Below are 20839 nucleotides of genomic sequence, written 5' to 3' on the forward strand. Positions count from 1 at the left end.
GCTGTATCGATTTTGTCAGCATTCCCATTTTATGAGCTAGGCAAGTCAGTGCATGTTGCAACTCCTATTTTTCAAATGCTCTATCACTTACATTACAACTAACCAAGAGTAAAACTTCAGTGAAGGTCACGCTCTCCATTAAAACAAAGAGGAGTTGTGATACTTAAAACTGATTCTGTTATTCCTGCAAAAGCAACATAGCGCACACAGAATCAGTTAAGCGGAAACTAACGGAAAAAGAAAGGCTAGTGAAGCATAGAAAGGAAAAAGAAAAATTAGGCAGGTACAAAAGAGAAAAGGTATGGGTGCTCCCAGCTTTGCACATGGACAGAGTTACCTGCAGATGCTAAGTTTCGTCAACACTGGTGAGAGAGTTATGTGTTTTCCAGTTGTAGGCGATCACGAAAAGCAGCAGCTGACTTCTGTGTGAATGCAGTCACACACCTGACATGTTGCTTTCAAGCGCCTTAGCAATTATATTGGAATATCCACTGGTTTCCATGTGGTTTTGACTGGAAATGGCAAGACAAAAGTAACTCTGAGTTCAGAGTTCAACACTGCCATTCTCAGAATTCCCAGCCAGCTCCAACTTGGAGAACACCTGAAGTCCTTGTAGGCATCCATTTTACATACTACTGGATCGCACAGAGGTACTTAGGTCTTTACAGCACTCAAGTTTGTTGCTGTGCCACAACCAACGGAGGCGAATGTACAGGGGCTGTGAGCACACCTCGCCAGGCACTGTGCAGAAGAGGCCAGGCTTAGGCAGGCAGCCTTCCAAGTCTGCAGTGAGCTTCACTCTGTATTCCTTTAGTGACTTGTATTTTTGGAGACAACGCCATCATTTGAATGACAGAAGGAAACCAATGCTGCTAGTCATTAACAGCAGTGAGTGGGAAATTACTAATAGAAGTATTCATGCTCTTAATTGCAAAGCAACTTCTGTCCCTTCTCCTCTACAAACTTATTAGACTATTCATCCTGCCTACCTCTTCTGTTATTTTGTGTGGATTTTTATTTTTTTGTTTCACTGTCAGATAGAGAAGACTAAAATTTTTGTTAATCTTGCTGAAAACTTCAATACTGCATACATCTGTTGTGCCCCTCCTTTACCAGACAATTATTTTCCTTTTGTACTCGAATGTGAAATACAAAATTACTGAAGGACCTGAAAGAATAACCATACAGAAACATGGTATTACTTAACACAATCATTTACTCACTAATGTCACGCATGGAGTAGAACGTAATTCACTTAAAATAGAAAGGATCATATTAATTTATGTGAGAATTGTTCAGTAAGTGATATGGTAACTATAGCCACAATGAGTAACTAAAAGGACACTGAAAATTCTGAATCCATACTAAATCAAAACACTTCACTGTGATCGATTTTACCATCCAAAGATGAAAAGTTTGCACGGGTGAACACAAACCATTGTCTGTCCCCTGCATGCAACAGTTTGTAATTAAAAAAACTTCTGCTGAGACTCAAGCACACAAGAACAACACGTGCACACACTATTTTTTCCCCCTCTTCTTCTGCTGGTCAGGCTTGTTCCCAAGATAACCACAGAGCTATGTAGTCAGAAGTAAATAGTGATACGGGCTGGTTTCAAAATGGAGGTAAGCTGATGAAAAAATGGGATCGTGAGACAATTTTCAGTTATTATGGAAGTAATTTTATTAAAACAATCGGCCAGAGCAGGAATAATGGCTTTGCATATCTTCATATGTCAATATCATACAGCTCCTGCAAAAGAAAAGAAAAGGGAATATATGAAAAAATAATTTAGTGCTCGACATAGTACATATCATTTTTTCCACGCTGCTTACCCTTCTCCTCTTCTTCCTTCAACTACAGGCAGGATGCTGTCTCTGCTCATTCTAGGCACAGAGGACACAAAGATTTAGTTCACCATCAGAAACATCGATTTTTCTATGCAACTGCAATATATATTACAAGTGCACCACTGTCATAGAACATTTATTGTGATATTCACCTTACACTTTCCGAATCCTTGCATCTTTTTCTGGATGAGATTAGGCACCTACGTGACACCTCAAAGCAGCAAAGGCTAAAGTAACAGTGATTCACTGCGGCTGCATAAACACGGCACAGCTCTGGCATTATGGAGCCTCTTCTCCTGTAGCAAAATAACACTATACACAGTAAACAACTAATAAAAGCCACATCCTAGTAGTGTAACAACAGACTTCAAGCTCTCCCAGGCACTTACATGGTGTACTTATAAAACTGAAGTCTGTTCCCACATCCTTGCTCAGCAAGAAACACAAAGCAGCACACAATACATACAAGTCACTGTCTGCACGTGGTTACAGCTGGTTAAATCACCACAGACCAAGCAAGGCCAAGAGCAAAATCTCAACATTACAAGTCAACTTCTTGTGTTAATACACTTCTGTGGTGCCCATTTGAACAATTCCTCAAATACCTCCTAAATACCATATTGAAAACGCAGGTTACAAGACTGACTAGATATAAGGTCACATTTAAATACACAGCTGTTGTTCAACCGGGGCCATCCAATTACCTATATTTCATGATAAAAAGCATTCATCTTTGAGAGACACCACCCACGCAGAAACCCAGGGGACACACCCAGCCCCAAATCAGAATATATGCATAATTTGTATACATTATTGACATAATAATGCAAAAAACCTCTGCACGCAGATGAGACGCTGTGTCCTCGTTTGAAATCCAGCCTTACAGCACAATTCCCTTTTTCTGAAGTGACAATAGGGCACAGCCTCACACAGAAGTGGTTTGTACCTGGCAACAGGAGTTATGCAGCCACTTACCTGGAAGCTTGTACAAAATCTCTCTGAAGGTTTCACTATTTCTCTTTTTTAGTCCTCAGATAACATTTTGACATTCTAGTTGTATACCACACATAGAACATGTCTAGTTCTAGTTGTAGACCACACACACTTGCATGGGAAGTGACAGACTAAAAATTATATGTTGCATTACTGATGACATACAATCAATTTACAGAGTCTTACACTGTGCTTAGCACAAGCACCACCTCCTCCCAGCCCAGCCCCAGATCAACAAACAGAGAAACCATGACCAATTCCAGCTTTCTACAACTGTGAGCTTACTATACTATCAATATACAGATGGACTGACTGAGAGTTTCCGTAAGTTCCATCACAAGTAGTTTAATAGCTAGTTAGAAGAAAATTCCAGCAATCAAAGAGGTTGGTCAGAATAATATAAATTGTCATTATTTTACCCACATAGTTGATAAAATGACCATTTTCATAGGGAAAGTGCTCAGAAAGTGTTACAGATCAATGCAGTAAAAATAAACTACTTGTTTGGTATATCTTAGTCTTACCTTCTAATGCAAATTAATCCAACCCAATCCATTTCTGACATAGCAAATGTACGTAAACTGGCAAAATGGCATAGAAAGAGAGCAGTACAGCTACTGGTGTGGTAAATGCAGATGGTAGCTAGGTCACAACCGCTCAGGGATAAGCCTCTTCCTCTGGCTGAAACAAAACCAACCAGATCTGCAGATGTGAGTCTAAGTGTCGAAAGAGATCCTTCAGCATGTTCACCAGATACGTTTAGGTTTCATTTCAAAGATATGCTTTCCTAAGAAGGCGCAGCCAGTGGCAGAGCTTCCGCCTGCCTGAGGAACCTCTGCTTTCTCCATTAATCTCATAGCACACACACCTCAGTTGCTTCTGTTCAATTCACTCTTCTGGTGGTCTTTTCTCTAGAGTTGATAAATGACTGCTCCTCCCAGCTAAAATAATCCTGTGAAGATCCATAGCCGTTTAATGTCACGGAATACTGCTGTTATTTTGCAGTGTGCTTAGAAGAGGCAGGTATTTCACAAACTAAACAGGAATGCTAGGGTCCAAAGCTGAAGCCCTTGCAAAATTCAGAAAAAAAGTAAAGAAAAGTTTGGGCAGGATTAGTAACAAAGGGACTACGACAACAAATAATATCTCAATACAGTCTCTTAGAGCTTCAGGAATTTATTAAATGAATACAGGGATATGATGAAATACATTAAATGCTTAAGGAATGATATAATCAGCAGACAAATCCACTTTGAGATTACCAGGAGATGATAGTAATCACAATACCTAATAATACATTACGTGTAACCAGAAGCATAAAACAGCCAGTGCCCCGCATTACCATAAGAGAATTGACCTGCTTTACATTAAAAAATAAATACATACAAAGGAAAAGGAGTACAGGAAAAGCTAAATTCTAGTTTTTAACCGTGTTCTTTAGAATACATATATTCTTTGCTCACATAAGTGAGCGTTCCTTCTCTCTTCCAGTGAAAACAGAGTGTTACAAGGTTTTGTAACAGACAAGAGTTGCTAAATAAGAAGCAAAGCTGAAGACATCCACTGGTATTTATCTTCTGTGTGTTTGCTGCTACAAGACGTTGAGTTTTAGAGGATCTCTCACCAGCTACACATTTGTGAGCTGTGCAGAAACTAATGAACTTTGCCTTTTTATTTCTTCTTCAACAGTAAAAATAGTTTTGTTCCTATTTCTTAGTCTTGCTCATATTGCCAACGATTAGCAAAGCATCTTTTGTGATTAGCAAAAATAAAAACGCATGACAAAAGCTCCCAGAGTCTGTTTATCACGTGTTCCCACAGTTTGAGGCATACAAGCATCCTATCACAACGAGGACAGGGTAAGAATCAGCAGAGTGAAAACAAAGCAGGCACTTTCTTTCCGACATTAAGAACACAAAAAACCAAACACCTTTCACACCGTAGTCATTGCAAGGAGATGTATAGAGAATAATTCTATTAATATTTTAGTTCCTGGGTTACTTTATTGCTCTGCTTAATCTAATGTCATGACTGTATTTTCATCAAACTGTAGCAGCCTACCTGTTGTACTTGCCTCAGACTGTTTTGTATTTTTTTTTTTTTAACTGTATCTACTGCACATTACTGTTACAAAACAAAAGATAAAGCTTCTGAAAGGTAAGGTGAACTGCTGCAGTAGTTTCAGATACAGCAGATATCGTTTCAGCTTCAGAGGTCATGTTTGTTCATATCATAGCAGGTTATTCTAAAACTTACTTTTGCACTTCATCCCTTGACATAAGACATCCTTACTCCACTCATTCCTGCTGTAAGAAACAAGTTGAACTGATGACTCCTTGTCTTGGGTGCCGACTGATTGAGCCCATAATATTTATTTCTTAAGGTCACCCTCTGGCTTCTGCATCTCTTTTACTTGGGAGTTAGAGCAGTGATTTTACTCTGCAGCTGGGACATGCACAAACAAGGTCTGTCTTCCCAAGCCAGCATCACACTGAAGGAACCCTACCAGCCTTACTGGCTCCCACAGACACATGGCTTCACCATCAATATTTCCATCAGACAAAATGACAAAAAACAACAAAGCTAACATTCAGCTCTGAAGATCAAGAAAACAGATACCAATCTGCAGTCACTCTACTATCTAGAACAAATCAGATTGTTTTACCATTCATTAAAAACTTCTTCTTTCAGCCTTCCCTATTTGTTGCAAACTCGCTTCATTACCAACAGCCAGACACAATGGACACAAAACAGTACAAACAGATTTTCAGTTCATTTATAGGAATATCATGATAATGTCTACTTACCCATGTGTTGGAAATATACGTGACACTGCGTCACCACTGGTGAGATGCTCTGGGAGCCCTATGGAAATGTGCACCCATGCAGCTGAGGAGCACAGGCCAGGAGAAAGGGAACTTTGTAGTCTTTTCCAAGGAAAAAAACAGTCTCTGTGCTGCACACTACCAAAAGAGATCCCCCAGAGAGCTGAGTAATGCAAATGCAGAAATCCTGACAAAAATGACTGTTCTCATTCGAGGCACTAAGCAATATAGATTGTCTCCATATTCTTAGAAATTGCATAAAGCTTGGCCATCCTGACCACAATTCTTAAATGTGCGTTTTTAAGGACATAACGTCCCTTGAACACGTACATAACTTTCATTTAATTAACAGCAGTTGCACACGCATATGTCAGAAGTGTATATCTGTTGTTATACAACGTTTTAAAACATACATGCCACATTAATACGTCTGCATTTATCTCTGCCATCCATATGAAAAAACAGACACTGCAAACCAAGGCTGGAAAAGATACTGAAGTACTAGGTATTCATGTCTGGGAATGCACAGAAGCATACAGAACATAAACTAGATAACATCCAAAAGAGGACACGGGAAGGTGAGAAGGCAATGGAGAAAAACAAAGCAGTCCGTGTGGTGAATAAACTGAATGCACAACTCCTGCTCACACAGCCTGTGAGAACTTGTAAGGATGACCAAAGACTCTGGCAAGAGGTGGGTTTCAGGAGATATCAAAACAGTGCACGCTGACTTCTGCAACTGATTGCCACCAGAGCTTGAGGGAGAAGGCATACAGCAGGCCCAAAAGGACACACAAGCTCATGGACAGCAGATGTGTAATAGGACAGTAAAAGGATTGGGCAGGTACGTATCCGCCAGAAACTCTGGGTTCTTCTGTTTATGGCAAATAAAAAATGGCTTTGCTCATCTGCTTTCCTTAGAGAATGCCAGCTAAGCCAGATGGTTCATTTATCTGTACACCAGGGCAGCACCACAGATGGTTGTTCATCTCTTCAAGAGCTTCTAACTTTATTCGGGAAAGAGCCCAGCCTTCCCAGGGAAGCCAGGCCTACGTAGCTTCCACTCTTGTAAACAAATTATGAAAAAGCAACTAAAACAATTCTCAACCCAGGGTAGAGATTGAAACTAACTTTTCATATACTCTTCACTTCACCTAATTACATGATGATTCCAAGACAAAGTGCAGTGGTATTTTCCCTTACTTTCCCTTACTACTTGTAAGAAGAAAGTGAAACTCAGAAACTCTGCTTCAAGAATGAAAATGTTGTGCTACTCAAAATAACGCTATTTTACTCAAAGAACAGAGTAACTTCAAAGGCAAAATTTCCAGTCGATGGTGATGGAAATGTAATTCCTAAAGCAACTGAAGTCACAAATGCAAAGAGAACACTAGAAAGCGTGCTCTGGGATCCCATACAATCAATGCTAAACTGCATCACCCATACACTTATTTTTCATAACTGGAAAATACTTATCCCTGTTACTGATATTATATTATATAGTAGAGAAGTAAACTCATGGGAAAGGCTCAGCCCAAGTGACCTGAATAGGATCAGTATATCATCACCAGATGTCTCCGTATACATAAATTTGTAATTTTCTACATGTGAAGTAATGATTTTGTATTTGCATACACTTTCTAAGCAGTTCCTAAAAATAAAAAAAAATAAAAAAAAATGGAAGCCTTTAAGAATCTCAAGCATTTCACTTTCATGTATGAATCTCGGTCTTGCTTTTTCCTAGCCCACAGAATAACACCTTAGACTTCTGTCACATCTTAGATTTCTGTCATAATATTTCCATTCTAGAGACATACAACTTCATTAATTTCTATACGATTAGGATCTGTTCCAATATTAAATAAGACAATCAAAAAGCTACTCATATGAGAAGACAACTCAGAGCCAAGACTTCAGGGCTTGGCTCTATTTCAAGTCTTAAAAAAAGATGTTTTAAGAAAAAAAACTAAGATCTCAAAATAAAGATAAAATGTTTTGGCTTTGCCTCCTGCAGAGCACTCTCCTTCTTACAAAGCTCCTATAAATGTCTCTTACCCTCTTTCTTTATATATATGCTTACAGTTTGATTCATATTCTTCACAATTGCTGCTTACAGATTCAGCAAAATTGGAATATATGCAGAATCTTCAATGCAAAACGTTTTCTTGTCAACTAAGTGTATGAAAACACTTGCGTTAATTTCCACCAGTACTTTTAGTTTCATATAAACCCAAATGAAACACCAAACCTGTAGAACACACAGAATGACTCAGGCTGAAAGGGAGCACTGGAGTCACCCTGTCCAACTGGGTGCTCACAGCAGAGCCCACTGTGCAGTGGCATCAGGGTGCTCAAGGTCCCCTTCAGCGAAATATTAAAAATCCCCAGCAATGGAAGCTCCCTAGTATTTATAGTGAATCTGTTCCAATGGCTGACCACTCTTGTTTTCAAGAAGTACTTACTCATAATAAGTAATGAGAATTTTGTGCCCACTGCCTCTTGTATTTTCTCTCTGCACCTCCACAGAGTCCAATCCTGTTTTCTCTGTAAGCAGCCATCATGGAGTTTTAAGTGGAAGGGAGATTTCACCTTGCCTTCCTCTGAGAAACTGAGTGCACTCAGCACTTCCCTGCATGCCATGAGCTCCAGCCCCAGACCATCTTGGTGATCCTTCACTGCACTGAGTTCAGATTGTAAACCTCTGTCCTTACCTAGGGAGCCCAGATTTGGAGGCAGGTCTGTAGATGTGCCACAGAAGTCCGAAAGCAGAAGGAAAACATCCTTCCACCTGATACCTGTCCTCTTGCTAAGCAACCTGCTATGTCATTAATACTCAACACAACAATGGTACAATGATGAGTGATTCCTCACTTGCCAAAAGAATTCCCATGTCATCACTTAAAATCATTAGATAATAATATTTTTGTTTTTTTAAATAAAAAAAGAATAATATTCAAAACAGGCAAAAGAGACAAAGGTTTTTTTTTTTTCCTTCCATATGAATTCACCAGCTTATTATTTGCTTTCAATCATATGCAATGGTTTATGCAAGCTGTTTTTTCACACAGATAATACACCAGATCACTAGCCCTGCTAAGGACAGATCTCAGCTCCCTAGAAGAAATAACCCGTGCTCTCTAAAGATCACCAGTTGAAAGGTGAAGCACTGACCTATTCAACCTATCAGTCCCTCAGGCTATGAATGTGCTACACTGCAGCTGCAGAGTCAATAGAAAATCACCTTTTCTTTTCGGAAAGCAGTTATTCAAAATCAAAATAATTTACTCAAGCCTGCTTAAGCTTTCTAGTAAATTGAAGTTAAATTATTTGCTGTCTTCCTTAAAAATATCCTTGCAACTCCTCTGCTAAATGCTAGTGAAATGTTTAACATTAACCGTAGTTACACTTCAACACTGTTGTCAACATTATTCTGAAAATAAAAAATCACTCTGTTTAAAAATTTACTCTCCTTTACACAAACACATGCATTAAATTTTTTCCTAAATCTCATTAAAAATGTCATGATACAGCCATATCATTTTTACAGACTGTTTCATTAAGCACCAGTAAAACAGAAAAACATCATCATCATGTAGTTTATAATCTTCTAACAGTAAGAGAAAAATAAAATATTGACATAATTTCCAACGTAATCAGTAAACATAAGATGGCTTGCTATTAAAGCCTAATCCAAGATCCATTGATGGAGCTCATGGGAGACTTTCCACTAAATTCCATATGGTTTGGGATGATGATTAATCAAGATAAATGTTAAAAAGTGAAAAAAAGAGAAGTCAAAACTTACCCATGAATTCAATTCCTAAATGGTCTGCTGTACCCAAGAAAGCGTGTAAAAGAAAAAAAAAAAAAAAGAGAAGAAAGGGATATGTTAGACTGAAAAGTAAATACTCTCTCTGTCACCATTTGTACCATCTGATATTTTATGGCAGTGCTGCAGAACTTAATACCAGTTCAGGGACCCACTCTATGAGTATTAGTCAAAAAAGAGCAATCCTAAGACAGAACTCTAGTGTGTGGACCTGCTACATAAGGTAAATGTGTCTGGGGAAGGATGCAAACATTCACTCTCATTATTACTGTACTTACTGAACTGCCTCAAACCGGCTAATTGCAGAAATGCATTCTCTCTTGCTCCTGAAAACTCTTACTATCTGACTAAAGATGGTAGAGTCAAGTTCTTGCTTTCAGTTTCTCTTAAGATCATCAAAAACTAAACAAAGAAACGAAAGGCTTTCACTGAGTTTTGCAGCTCTCATTACAGCACAGCGGCTGCTCTTCCATCCAATGTGATAGCACTGCAGCAACCTGTTCCGTAACAGAGATCTGACTTTAGGAGGTAGCAGATACGTCACCTATTTGGCCATCTGACTGGTACACAGCAATAATTTCAAGAAACTTAAAACAAGCAAATCTTCAGTTTATTTTGGGCATGGACTGAATTTACCATATGGAGCTCAAAACACCTCAGGACCTCTTTTCAAGTGATTAATTACAGTATGATTCTGTTGCCTAGAGATGTTACAGAGCAAAGTAGATTTAAGTTTATTAAGCTGGTAGGGAGTGTGTTTTCAATTGCTATTTGGTTAAAGAATAAGACAAGTCATTCTGCAGGGACAGGGAAAAACTTAAAAGCGACTCTCCAGTGGGTCCAAGTCCAAACTGATACTGAAGAAAACCAGACACTCTGAAAGGGTGCTAAACACAATTCTATTCTGTGCTAAACTTGAAACATATTACTTTCCTAGAGGAAGTCATCATTTGGATTATAAAAAGCAAATAAGGACTTCTTGAGGGAAATGTGATGTCTTCCTTTAAAATGTATTAAAAGCAAAATATATTAATTATTTTTAGTGTTCCTTTGAATTTACAGTCACATTTTCTTAAGACAGAGAAGGTTAATATATTATTTTTCCTAGGCAAGGTCGAGCCAGACTATAATCTCTTCGGAAGTGCGTAAAGCTGCACAGAACACTTGGATGTTAACTCATCCAACAGTTACTTTCAAAAAGTCACTTAAGAACTATACAGTAAGGCCAGAAGAAGATTCTCCAACATAAACACAACAGTAAATCCAAACACTGCAATTTGAATTGTCATATCTGGCACCGAAGATGAGCATGTGAGATACTGCAGTTTCTTCTGAAAGCACTGGGAGTCATTTGCCTTTTGTGACCTTCCAATCCTTCCAGGAAACGGCACTGGACATTGGCTTGACTTATTCACTTGATACGCAAATTTATAACACAATTCCTAAGCTCTATATGTACATGGAAAAAACCCAAAATGCATCTCAAAAGAAAAGAATGTAAGGTAATGCTGTGTGGTATCAACATCTTGTCGGCTTGGAGTCAGAACAGATGCCTTTCCCAAGTCAAGCAACACCCAAATGAGTCTTCTTTTACTGGTATTGAAGACATGCAAATATGTATTACATACAAATAACATTAACATAAAATTAAAGCCATACATATATGCAATGTAAGTATGTAACTTGGTAAATAAAGTTAAAATCATACATCCATTCCACATTACAGTGTTCTCACCTGTATTCTTACAATCACATACTAACATCGCATACTAATATCCCTAATACAACTGATGCAGAAACGCAACTTCTTGAAGAACATAAGATCAGAAATAAGAGAAGTGCACTCAATGTGCTATAGTTGCAGAGATCTGTACCTTGCTTTTCTTCATCTCATTTCCTCTACCTATAAAATCCACAAATACTATCTGCCTGCAAGAATTCACATTCTTGCATCTTTTGGTAAGATAACTGCTTACTTTTAAAAAAGGATAATGGAGATCAAAACACCATAATCCAGTCTCCAGGAAGCTAAGGATATCCATATATGAAAATTAAGCTTTATTGTCTTTTTATACCTATGTAGAATACCTGATAAAACTCTTCTTTCCCAACTGGGCTACACATGCGCTCTATACAGCAGTTTCCAATTTGCAGCCTGCAGTCTCCTTCACGGAGATCACCAACACGGTTAAAAGGCAGTAATCTCAAAAAGTGTATATAAAATTCCTTTTAAAAATTATAGAAAGGAATCCACACTTCTGGAGTGGTTTATGTGTAGGGAGAAACAAGCCTAATCCATAGGCTTCTTTAAAGCAGTGGGAGAGAGGGGGACATTTGTCAGGTTATTTATTTTACATATCTCATTGTCTGGAAAGCAACTTGAACAACCAACGTAACATATATTGCAGATAAAGTTGATATATAGAGATGATGATGATGAAAGGATGTCTAACGGGATAAGTCCTTACAGCAGAATCTAAGCTGTCCACTTAATAAGCACAGCTCTGCAAGTTCTGTAAGCAGAATCCTTGAAGCAGAAAACAAATAACTAATTCCAATGCTCAGTGCTGTTGTGTGCTCATGGTCACTTGCAGGTTCTGGGGAAAGCCTTGACACCAGGGCGCCTCTGCACCCAAATCCATGATCAGAAGGTCATCCATGGTGTGCAGTTGGGGCTGGTGCATGTCACACTGACTGCAAGTGTTCAAGCACCACTGGGAACAGTACTGCCCCACATTTCCAACACAACACAAGCACTACCCAAATGCATCTGTATGCTCACATGGTTTTTGTTTTGGCTTGTTTGTTGTTTTCTTTTTCTCTTTCTTTGTTGTTTTTTTTTTTTTTTTTTTTTTTTTGTTAACAGTCTGTTGTTATTATCCTATAATTCCAAGGGCCATTTTTGGAAACAGACTTCTCCCCTGCTGTTGGGGGGGGTAAGACCCTCTCAGCAGACAGGTGTAAGAGATGGGCAGGGCCCACACAGCCAGGCATCAGGGAAGAAAGCAGGCTGCGGTGCTGAACTAAGGCAAAGCCGAGCACCAAAATGCAGAATCCCACCCCCCTATGTGGCTCCACTGAGCAGAAGTCTGCTGCACTCCTATACAGCCACAACATAAGTGTGATAAACTGCCTCCAAACATTTCCTTATAGACTGAGAGTGTCAAGCCAATTCACCATCAGGTGATGCAGCTTCTTCAAGGACTCAGTACAACAAAAATGTGTATGATTGATATTAATGTATTAGTGTACTGCAATGTGGGGTCTGCTCCCCAAATGGGTTCATTAACCAAATAATGTGACTGTATTTTGTTATTGTGATTTCTTTCCTTTCTTGTATTGTTATGCTCTGAGGAAGTAATAGACAGGGAGACTATTTCCTTTTATACTTACGAATATATCTGCATTTAGTTGTTGATGTAGGAAAACTACAGAGCCTTATGGTCCTTGTACTTAGTGAATTTCTTGCTAATACTAAAGGCATTCCAATTTATACTTGATGAATACATCCACACGTGGGAATCCTTGATAAAAAGCACAAGAGAAGATAAACTTGTACCTGCTAACAGATCAATTTATTAAAGCTTCACATGTAATGTGCAGCTTTGGGTCTGGATTACAGTTAGCCAGGGCTTTTTTCTTTGCCATTTTAATGTGGAGCTATTTCTCCTGGTCCAAAAATGGTTCCACTATTTCATGTGAATTCACAGAATCACAGAACAGCCAGGGTTGGGAGGGACCTCACGGATCATGAATCTCCAACCCCCTGCCACAGGCAGGGCCGCCAACCTCCCCTTTTAATACCAGACTGCCCAGGGCCCCATCCAACCTGGCCTTGAACACCTCCAGGGATGGGGCACCCCCTCTCTGGCAGCTGTTCCAGCAACTCTTTCTGTAAGGAATTTCCCCCTGGCATACAACCTCAATCTCCCTCCCTCAACTTAAAATCATTTCCCCTCGTCCTGCAGTTATCTACCCCTTTGAAGAGTTGACTCCCCTCCTGTTTGCAGGCTCCCTTTAGGTACTGAAAGGCTGCAATGAGGTCACCCTGCAGCCTTTTTTTCCCCAGGCTGGACAAGCCCAGCTCCCTCAGCCTGTCCTCACAGAGGAGGTGCTCCAGCCCCCTGATCATCTCTGCGGCTCTCCTCTGAACCCTCTCCAACAGCTCCCTGTCTTTTCTGTACTGGGAGCTCCAGATTTGGACGCAGTATTCCAGATGGCGCCTCACAAGAGGAGTAGAGGGAGACAATCACCTCCCTGGTGCATTCTAACTTAAATTATGAAAAGAAATATAAACCCAACACCTAGAAGTCTCTTATCTGTAAGAGAAAAATATTCAAAATTAAAACATTCACTGTAAACCATTATAGACATTTAAATTTGCTCTAAAAAAATAGGCTGACTTCAATACGAATTAGCGCAAAGTACTTTCCCCTGCAAATGAAGTTTATTGTTTCCAATAAACTCATTTATTCAGGTTTGTCCAATTGTCCTTGGTAGTTTATTGTCTTGAACAAAAAAATGCAACACAAGAATACGCTGCAAACTACATTGGACTGCTCAACTATTCTTAATTCAGATTATTTAGTTAAAGGGTAGAAGACAGAGTTTAAGATCAATCAGACTGTCTGAAGAACAAATGCAAATTTCCCCAGCAATAGCCGGGCAGTTCACTACATGTTCGCTGACTTAATAGTAAATTTACAGAATATATCAGCCAGTTGTTCCAACTACATCAAGACATAGTGAAAATTCCACATATACACACTCCTTAGAAAAAAAAGTAATTTATGTAAAGGCTTCACAGACTGGTAGTTCTCAGTGTGAACAAGGATAAAATACTGATATTCTGAATTTGTACAGATAGGGTTAATTGTATTTTAAACCAAATTAAAATCCTCAGTCCACGAAACTGAACGCTAAAGACGATATCCTGAGGTTAATTGCTTTTTCCTCTTTTTTTTTCCCCCCCAAAGGAAAAAAGAGCAAGGAAGAAAAAAAAAAAAGATTTCTTTTGAATATCTGTCTGAATCTCTGACTCTGCAGAGGTTAGTGCAGCCTCCAGATAGAAACTCCCACCCACTATCAATTCCATAACAAAGAAGCATTTGAAAAACATCCAGCAAAACCCATTCTTATATAAATAATACATAGGGCTGAATAATTGAATAAACTATTGATTTATTCTCCCTGTGAATGACAGACAAATGCTCCTGACAGTTTTACATCATGAAGGTTGAAAGGCTGCTTCTGACTTCTGAAAAAAAATACCAACGATGGTTCCATCTTCACAGGTTGAAGACAAGTTAGAAGCCTGAACTGCAGCATGCAGGCTCACAGAGGATTACACTGCCTGTTCTCTGTCATTTTAAAGACATCAAATTACAGTCTCTACAGCTAACAGAAAAAGTTACTTCTCTTTAACGCACAACTCTGGATTTTAATGAATAACTTTAGTCTCATTGATTAATGTAGACAATCTGCACTGACATCTATAGTTTTGTAAATCAGTACAGCTTTTAATTCTAGAATTCTTTTCACTGTAGCTATAAGTGCACCAAATAAGCACATCCTTAATTTTATATTTATGAATAGTCTATTGAATTTACTGCATTAAACTTATGTCTGAAGCGTATGTTTAAGAATTTTAGTATATGCAGGCCAAAATGCTTGGTGTTAGGTATCCGTTAAATATAGCAATCCTTCTTTTGTCTCTGAGTAAGTCATTAGATTCACCAATGAAAAGACAGTGAGTAACTGTTAAGTACTGCTACTATGTACGTATTGTATTGACTGGTATACTTAACACTCAACCAACAGAACTGCTCAACACATACAAGAACTTTAACAATTCAGACAGTATGCACACATACAGCTTCTGCTCTAGTCCAACTCAGAGATGTTTTCCAATTTCATTTACAAAAAATCTAATGCTATTTCAGTTGAATTTAGTAACTACATCAAACGGAAATGAAGCTGCCTATATAGTGACTCACGGTGACAAGGTTATTTTTTAAGCTAAGCTGAAAACTGTAAGCTAATGTGACAAATCTGTAATCAAGTCTTCTCACCAAATCTAGTGCAAATGCAGTAAACACCGAACAACACATTGTGTCTTGTTGACCATGAGTAACCGATATAACCAACGATTATGCTTAAAAAAAAATAAATAAATCAATATTTCACTATATCCTGCAGTTTTGGTAGATCAAAAAAAGTCTGTACTAGTACTAGAACTGAAAAAAAAAAAAAAAAAAAAAAAAAGAACAGAACTACACCAAGTCAAAACACTGAAGTAGCTATCTGACCTACTTCTACAATTCTGAAATACTGTCTTGGGCTTCTAAAGCATCCTGCTCCCTTTCTCCAACAATGACAGCACTCATCCTGCGGTCACAATCACCTCACAGATAGTTACTACCTGAGGGTAGTTACTGAGGAACCATCAAGAAAATGATGATAGGAGAGCAATTTGCTCTCCTACCCTTCCCTATGTCATTAGCCCAATGGTTCCCACAGAATCGTAATCTGCTCTGCCTGCACTCCTTGTCCATCTCTCACACCTCTGCTCAATACTTGCACAGGTGGGCTTGCCTTCACACACAGGTATGCTGGTGAACTGATTTGATTCTATTAATTTCCATTGAGCATCTGTAAAATGCTCTCAGTAATTAGGCACTTCTGCTGCATTTCAGTAGCCGCTGGTATTATAGACACTCCTTTCAAAATGACAGTGCCTACACTGTAGAAGCTGGTCCTTCCCAGTCACATCATGAGAAGCCCGCATCAAGCTACTAACAAGACGGGAATCATATTTTTGTCAAAACAAACAGAAACAGTAGTACTTCCAGAACATATGGTCTAGAAAACATTTTGGAACTGTGTTTGAACTAGATTACTTATCTTGTCACAAGCTTAAAAGATTTCATTTGACTGCAGTGTTCTCTGGGAAAAAAAATCCTCTTCTAGTTCAATAAATGACATAAAATATCTTTTAAGGTGAAATAAATCTACAAGTTTCCTAGAAATGACTATCGGGATTTCTCCCCTGTTATTTCCAAATGGATATTTGAGAATATAGGCCTCACAGAATCATTAGAGGAATTACTAATAGCTCCCTCATCTTATGAACATATGACATTTAATAAACATTTCTCATGTTAAATGTAACTTTATTCATTCTACAGATCATTAAGCTGTCCTTCACTTCACAACTACAACAAAATGTTCAGATGCAATTGTGTTTACTGCTCTCCAAAGGCACAGCAAATTTTGGAAGTTTTTGTCAATTTCTTAAAACCTAATTACTTTCTTCAACTTCAGGACAAGAAACGTACATCAATTTGTGGAAAATATAGCCTTATTCCCTAATGCACCAAGTAATTTGGTTCTACCGCAGTAAAAAAAAAACAACAACCAACACATCCAAAACCTGAACACAGCCAGCCGCTTCAGAGTACAGCTATTTACACCAAGACGTTTAAAATATTGCCTGAATTTAATGACTGAAATATACATAACTGTTCTGATGACAGGAAAATTTCCATATTTATTTATATCCATACTTATTTACATATGCCTAGATAATTGCTCACATTTTTGCATAGGAGGATTCAGGAGGCTCAATTAAATATGAGGGATACTTAGACCTTTTAGAAAGATGCTGGTTTTCATCTACTCTAATTTGGGAAGATACATATCTTCAGGCATTCAATGTAACCATACTAGCTGTACAAAAGCGACACTCCTATTACTTTAAGTAATTCAGAATGGACCACAAGAATTATTCGAACTCACTCTGATTACTATGTGCACTTGCTGTGTGAGCCTCGCACTTCATGGAAGAGGCTGCTTCATACAGCAGCATTACTAAGCCTAATTTCCAGCAGTTCTGTGTTTCATGCTTGGATGATGATAAAAACACATAGGTTTTAATCAAAATTTTACCAGTGTTCCTGGCTTTTGCTGCCTATTGGGCTGTTTTTGTCTCCTGTGTCTCAGGAGTCCCCTGAGTCATCTTTCTGAAACATGAATTTATCAACACCAAGAACTCCCATTTTCTTCTAAATGTCACTGTGAGTTCTATCCTCTAAGAAACCAGGAATGGAAAACCCCTCACACCATGGATCCAGCTGCAAGGGAACAATCTATGTACGTAACAGGGTTGCTCAATATTCACTTCTGTACATCTCCCCTATTTAGTACAGAAAAAAAATAAGCATTCTTCGTTTATTTCATCAAATTTTACAGGACTGTAAACCTGAAAGCTTTTAAGACCTTACTGCAGTGAATTTTATCATAAAACACAGCATTTGTCCAACATCTCTTGTGAGTCAATGGAGGAAATAAAAATGGCAGTTGACAAAAATGCTGCAATTACTGCACATCTCTTCCATGCCTGCACAAAAGATGAGCAGCAAGGGAACGATGCCAAATCTGGGCACGTCTTTCCTTTTTTGATATTAACTCCCCCTCTATTTGTTTTACAGTTCAGCTAATAGCTTCTTAAAAAACAAACCCACAACTGTTGCGTGGTTGGCCAGCGGGCATGCTGCTTTTACTACATTTACTTCTTTTTTGGTACTAACCATTAGAAGGATAACAATCCAGAGAAAACTAAGTGGCTTCATAGATAGATGTAAGGGTGTGTCATATTATCTGAAAATTTATATAGAAAAAGATTTCTGCAGCTACCTTTTATTTAAAGCTGGTGAGAATTCACACAGACACTTCAAGTCATTATTGTTAGTTGTAGGATCCTGCTGCTTTCAGATGGAAGGAAGGCTCCCCAAAGGACCGGCACACTTCAGCATTATCCTCCAAGCACTCTCCGAAGTCCCCCCAGTGAACCTTCCCTGTACCCCATCTCTGAGGCTGATGCCCCATTCAAATAAGCCTTTACTGGCATCTGTAAATTGTTTGAGCTAATCAATACTAAGCCAAGCAGCTGGAAGAGCACACTAATGTAGACAACAGCTCTGCAGTAAGCAGAGATCTATTCCTGAATCTCAGGTTTTGAACTGAGATGAGTTCTTTGTAGTTTTAAGTAGTACAGAGTTGAGACATATTACTAAAACACCAAGGAAATACATCTTACCTGGAGCTCTAACTGTCCTAATTATGCCACATAACTTTGTGGATGTCAGGTCGAGCACCCTCCCAACATCCTCACAACATGTGCTCATGAACCCACCTTTAATATCAAATAGTAAAATAACAATCAATATTATATCCACTTTTCCTGCAGGCCAAAGTACTACGTGCAAATAGAACCAACGCTTCTTTCTGTGCCTAAGCTGCCTTGTTTATGTAAAGCTTATGGAAATCTATTCTGCTTGGATGTGATTAATTAATAATGAAAGCAAACATATAGCAGCATAATGAACAAGGTCCATCAGATCTCCCTCAGACTGAGCCGTCTTGTGAAAGTCAGTTTAATTAAAAAACGAAAGATTAATTTTGGATATGTGACACGAATTTATGGCATCTGATACGTAGGTAGCAATCTGAAAAACATTTTAATTGCTCCTGTGATTAAATACCACAGGTCTTGAAATTCCTTACTAGTATAAATTTCATGCTACTAAGTGACAAAGGAGCCTACTAAATGGAGTACAAAGGCTGTTTAAAGTGGCATTTCAGAGTTTTCTATTTTGTTTCACTGTCATTTCAGAGCAACCAAATATTTTAAATGCTGATAACTAAGTGATTCAGCATCTTTTTGACTTTTTTTTTTTAAACATATAGCCAAAGCTGGCTAAAAATTGTTAATGTTAGGGATGATTAATATACAGGAGATTTGAAGGAGCCCAGGGAAGTAATGAAAAAGGTTGTTAGAAGGTATCAATAGCAATAAAGCAAAGCAAAAGGCAGCAGTACATTGGAACAAAACCATGGGATGTTCTCAGAATCTGAAGTTACCTACAAATGAGAGAAGAAAAACTGAAGTTGCTCTCACCTAAGCATGGTGACCCACAGCAATTCTTAAGAATGCTACGTAAGATTAGTGCCAAAGGGCCCCACACACCAAAATATTTTAACTAACGGAATGTAATCACTCTGTCAGAGCCATTAAAAGGGATTAATTGGTTATGCACACACTGGACATGAGCAGAAGCCGGCAGAAATGTCCCAGGTGCTGATGTTTTAATGCTGGTGGCTTCTATCTCGTGGAGCAGCGTATCAGAAAGATAGAGGAAGGAAGAGAATTTGTTGTGTGACCTTTGTATATGTGACTTAAAAGCTATGTGAGGAACGTGGTGCCCATTTTTGAAGAGACTTGAAAGAAGAATGCAGCAGAAAGTCATCAAGAAAGATTGGAAAAGCCATATGCCCTGCCCTTGGCAGGTTACCTCATCAAGATCACAGATGATCAGAAGCACACCAGTTTTCTTTTTATCTTGTTTCTTTTCCATAATACAAACATTCAGAAGGCTCAAAGAATCTAGCAGCTCCCAGCACACCTCACAGAAGATTCCCTCATCAAAAGTCTTTTGAATTACTGTTTCGTGAAAGAATTAAAATACTTGCACATTCAGTTAGATGTGAACAATACCAAATAATTCAGTGTTTCCATTGCAAGACCATTAGGCCTCATTAGGGCATAAATCACCTTGACAAATTCTTTTCCAGTTCAAACTGGGAACTTAGGTAAATGAATTATGTAGGAGAGTCCAGAAAATCCAAACAAAATAAAAATTAAATGATTTTTTGTCTGCTTAGTTTCGTTTTGTCAAACTGTTAAATCAGTAGGACTTTGCTCAGAGAAAAACTGTGAGATCACACTGAGGCTTTCTACTTCTCTGTGGGCTATTCAACTTTCACGATCCATCAACACGAGGAAGGCATGTTACCCTTCCCAAGCTTCTCTCCATCTCCCCCATCATAGCTCAAAACACAGAACAACTCAGCAGCTCTTGCAGTGCTCCTCAGGCAGCTGGCAGCAAGGAAACCACAGCTCTGCACACACCCCCTTGCAACCAGAATTCAGGTGGGAGTGGACAATGCCCTACACTTACACAGAGTAAATAAATACCTGGGCAGGAATACTCTTCAAAGCATTCATATCTCTATGTATCTCCTTATGTTTGCACATTAAATCAACTTGAGGAATACCTGCATGAATTTACTGCAGTTATTAGAGCACAAGAATGAATATCAAGGTTTAAGAAAATCTTGTGGTATTGCAGCTGATTCTGCTGTTACATTTCTATCATTGCATGTGCTGGATCAGCATGGCTTGCAGACACTTAGATTTGCTATGAGACATTCACTTTGCTGAGATGACTGTCTCTGCTTTTGACAATCAGTTGTATAAAAAGAAACCCAGCAGGACACGAAA

General features: G+C 38.6%; 1 protein-coding gene across 3 annotated transcripts in view; it reads right to left on the reverse strand.

Moving 5' to 3' along the window:
- The window catches only part of NRG3 (neuregulin 3), a 357744-nt gene that overhangs the window by 58098 nt on the left and 278807 nt on the right, over positions 1-20839 (reverse strand). Inside the window, exon 4 of one of the 3 annotated variants that reach the window (XM_085229477.1) lies at positions 9475-9498. The exons of 1 other annotated variant lie outside the window; for it this stretch is intronic. In XM_085229477.1, coding sequence (XP_085085603.1) covers positions 9475-9498 — 24 coding nt within the window. Of the gene's footprint in view, positions 1-9474; positions 9502-20839 lie in introns of all 3 variants that reach the window. One more of the 3 variants, XM_085229476.1, reaches the window with a different exon arrangement.

This window comes from Meleagris gallopavo, chromosome 8 (genome assembly GCF_905368555.1).
Source record: "Meleagris gallopavo chromosome 8, MGAL_WU_HG_1.1, whole genome shotgun sequence".
Lineage (NCBI taxonomy): Eukaryota > Metazoa > Chordata > Aves > Galliformes > Phasianidae > Meleagris > Meleagris gallopavo.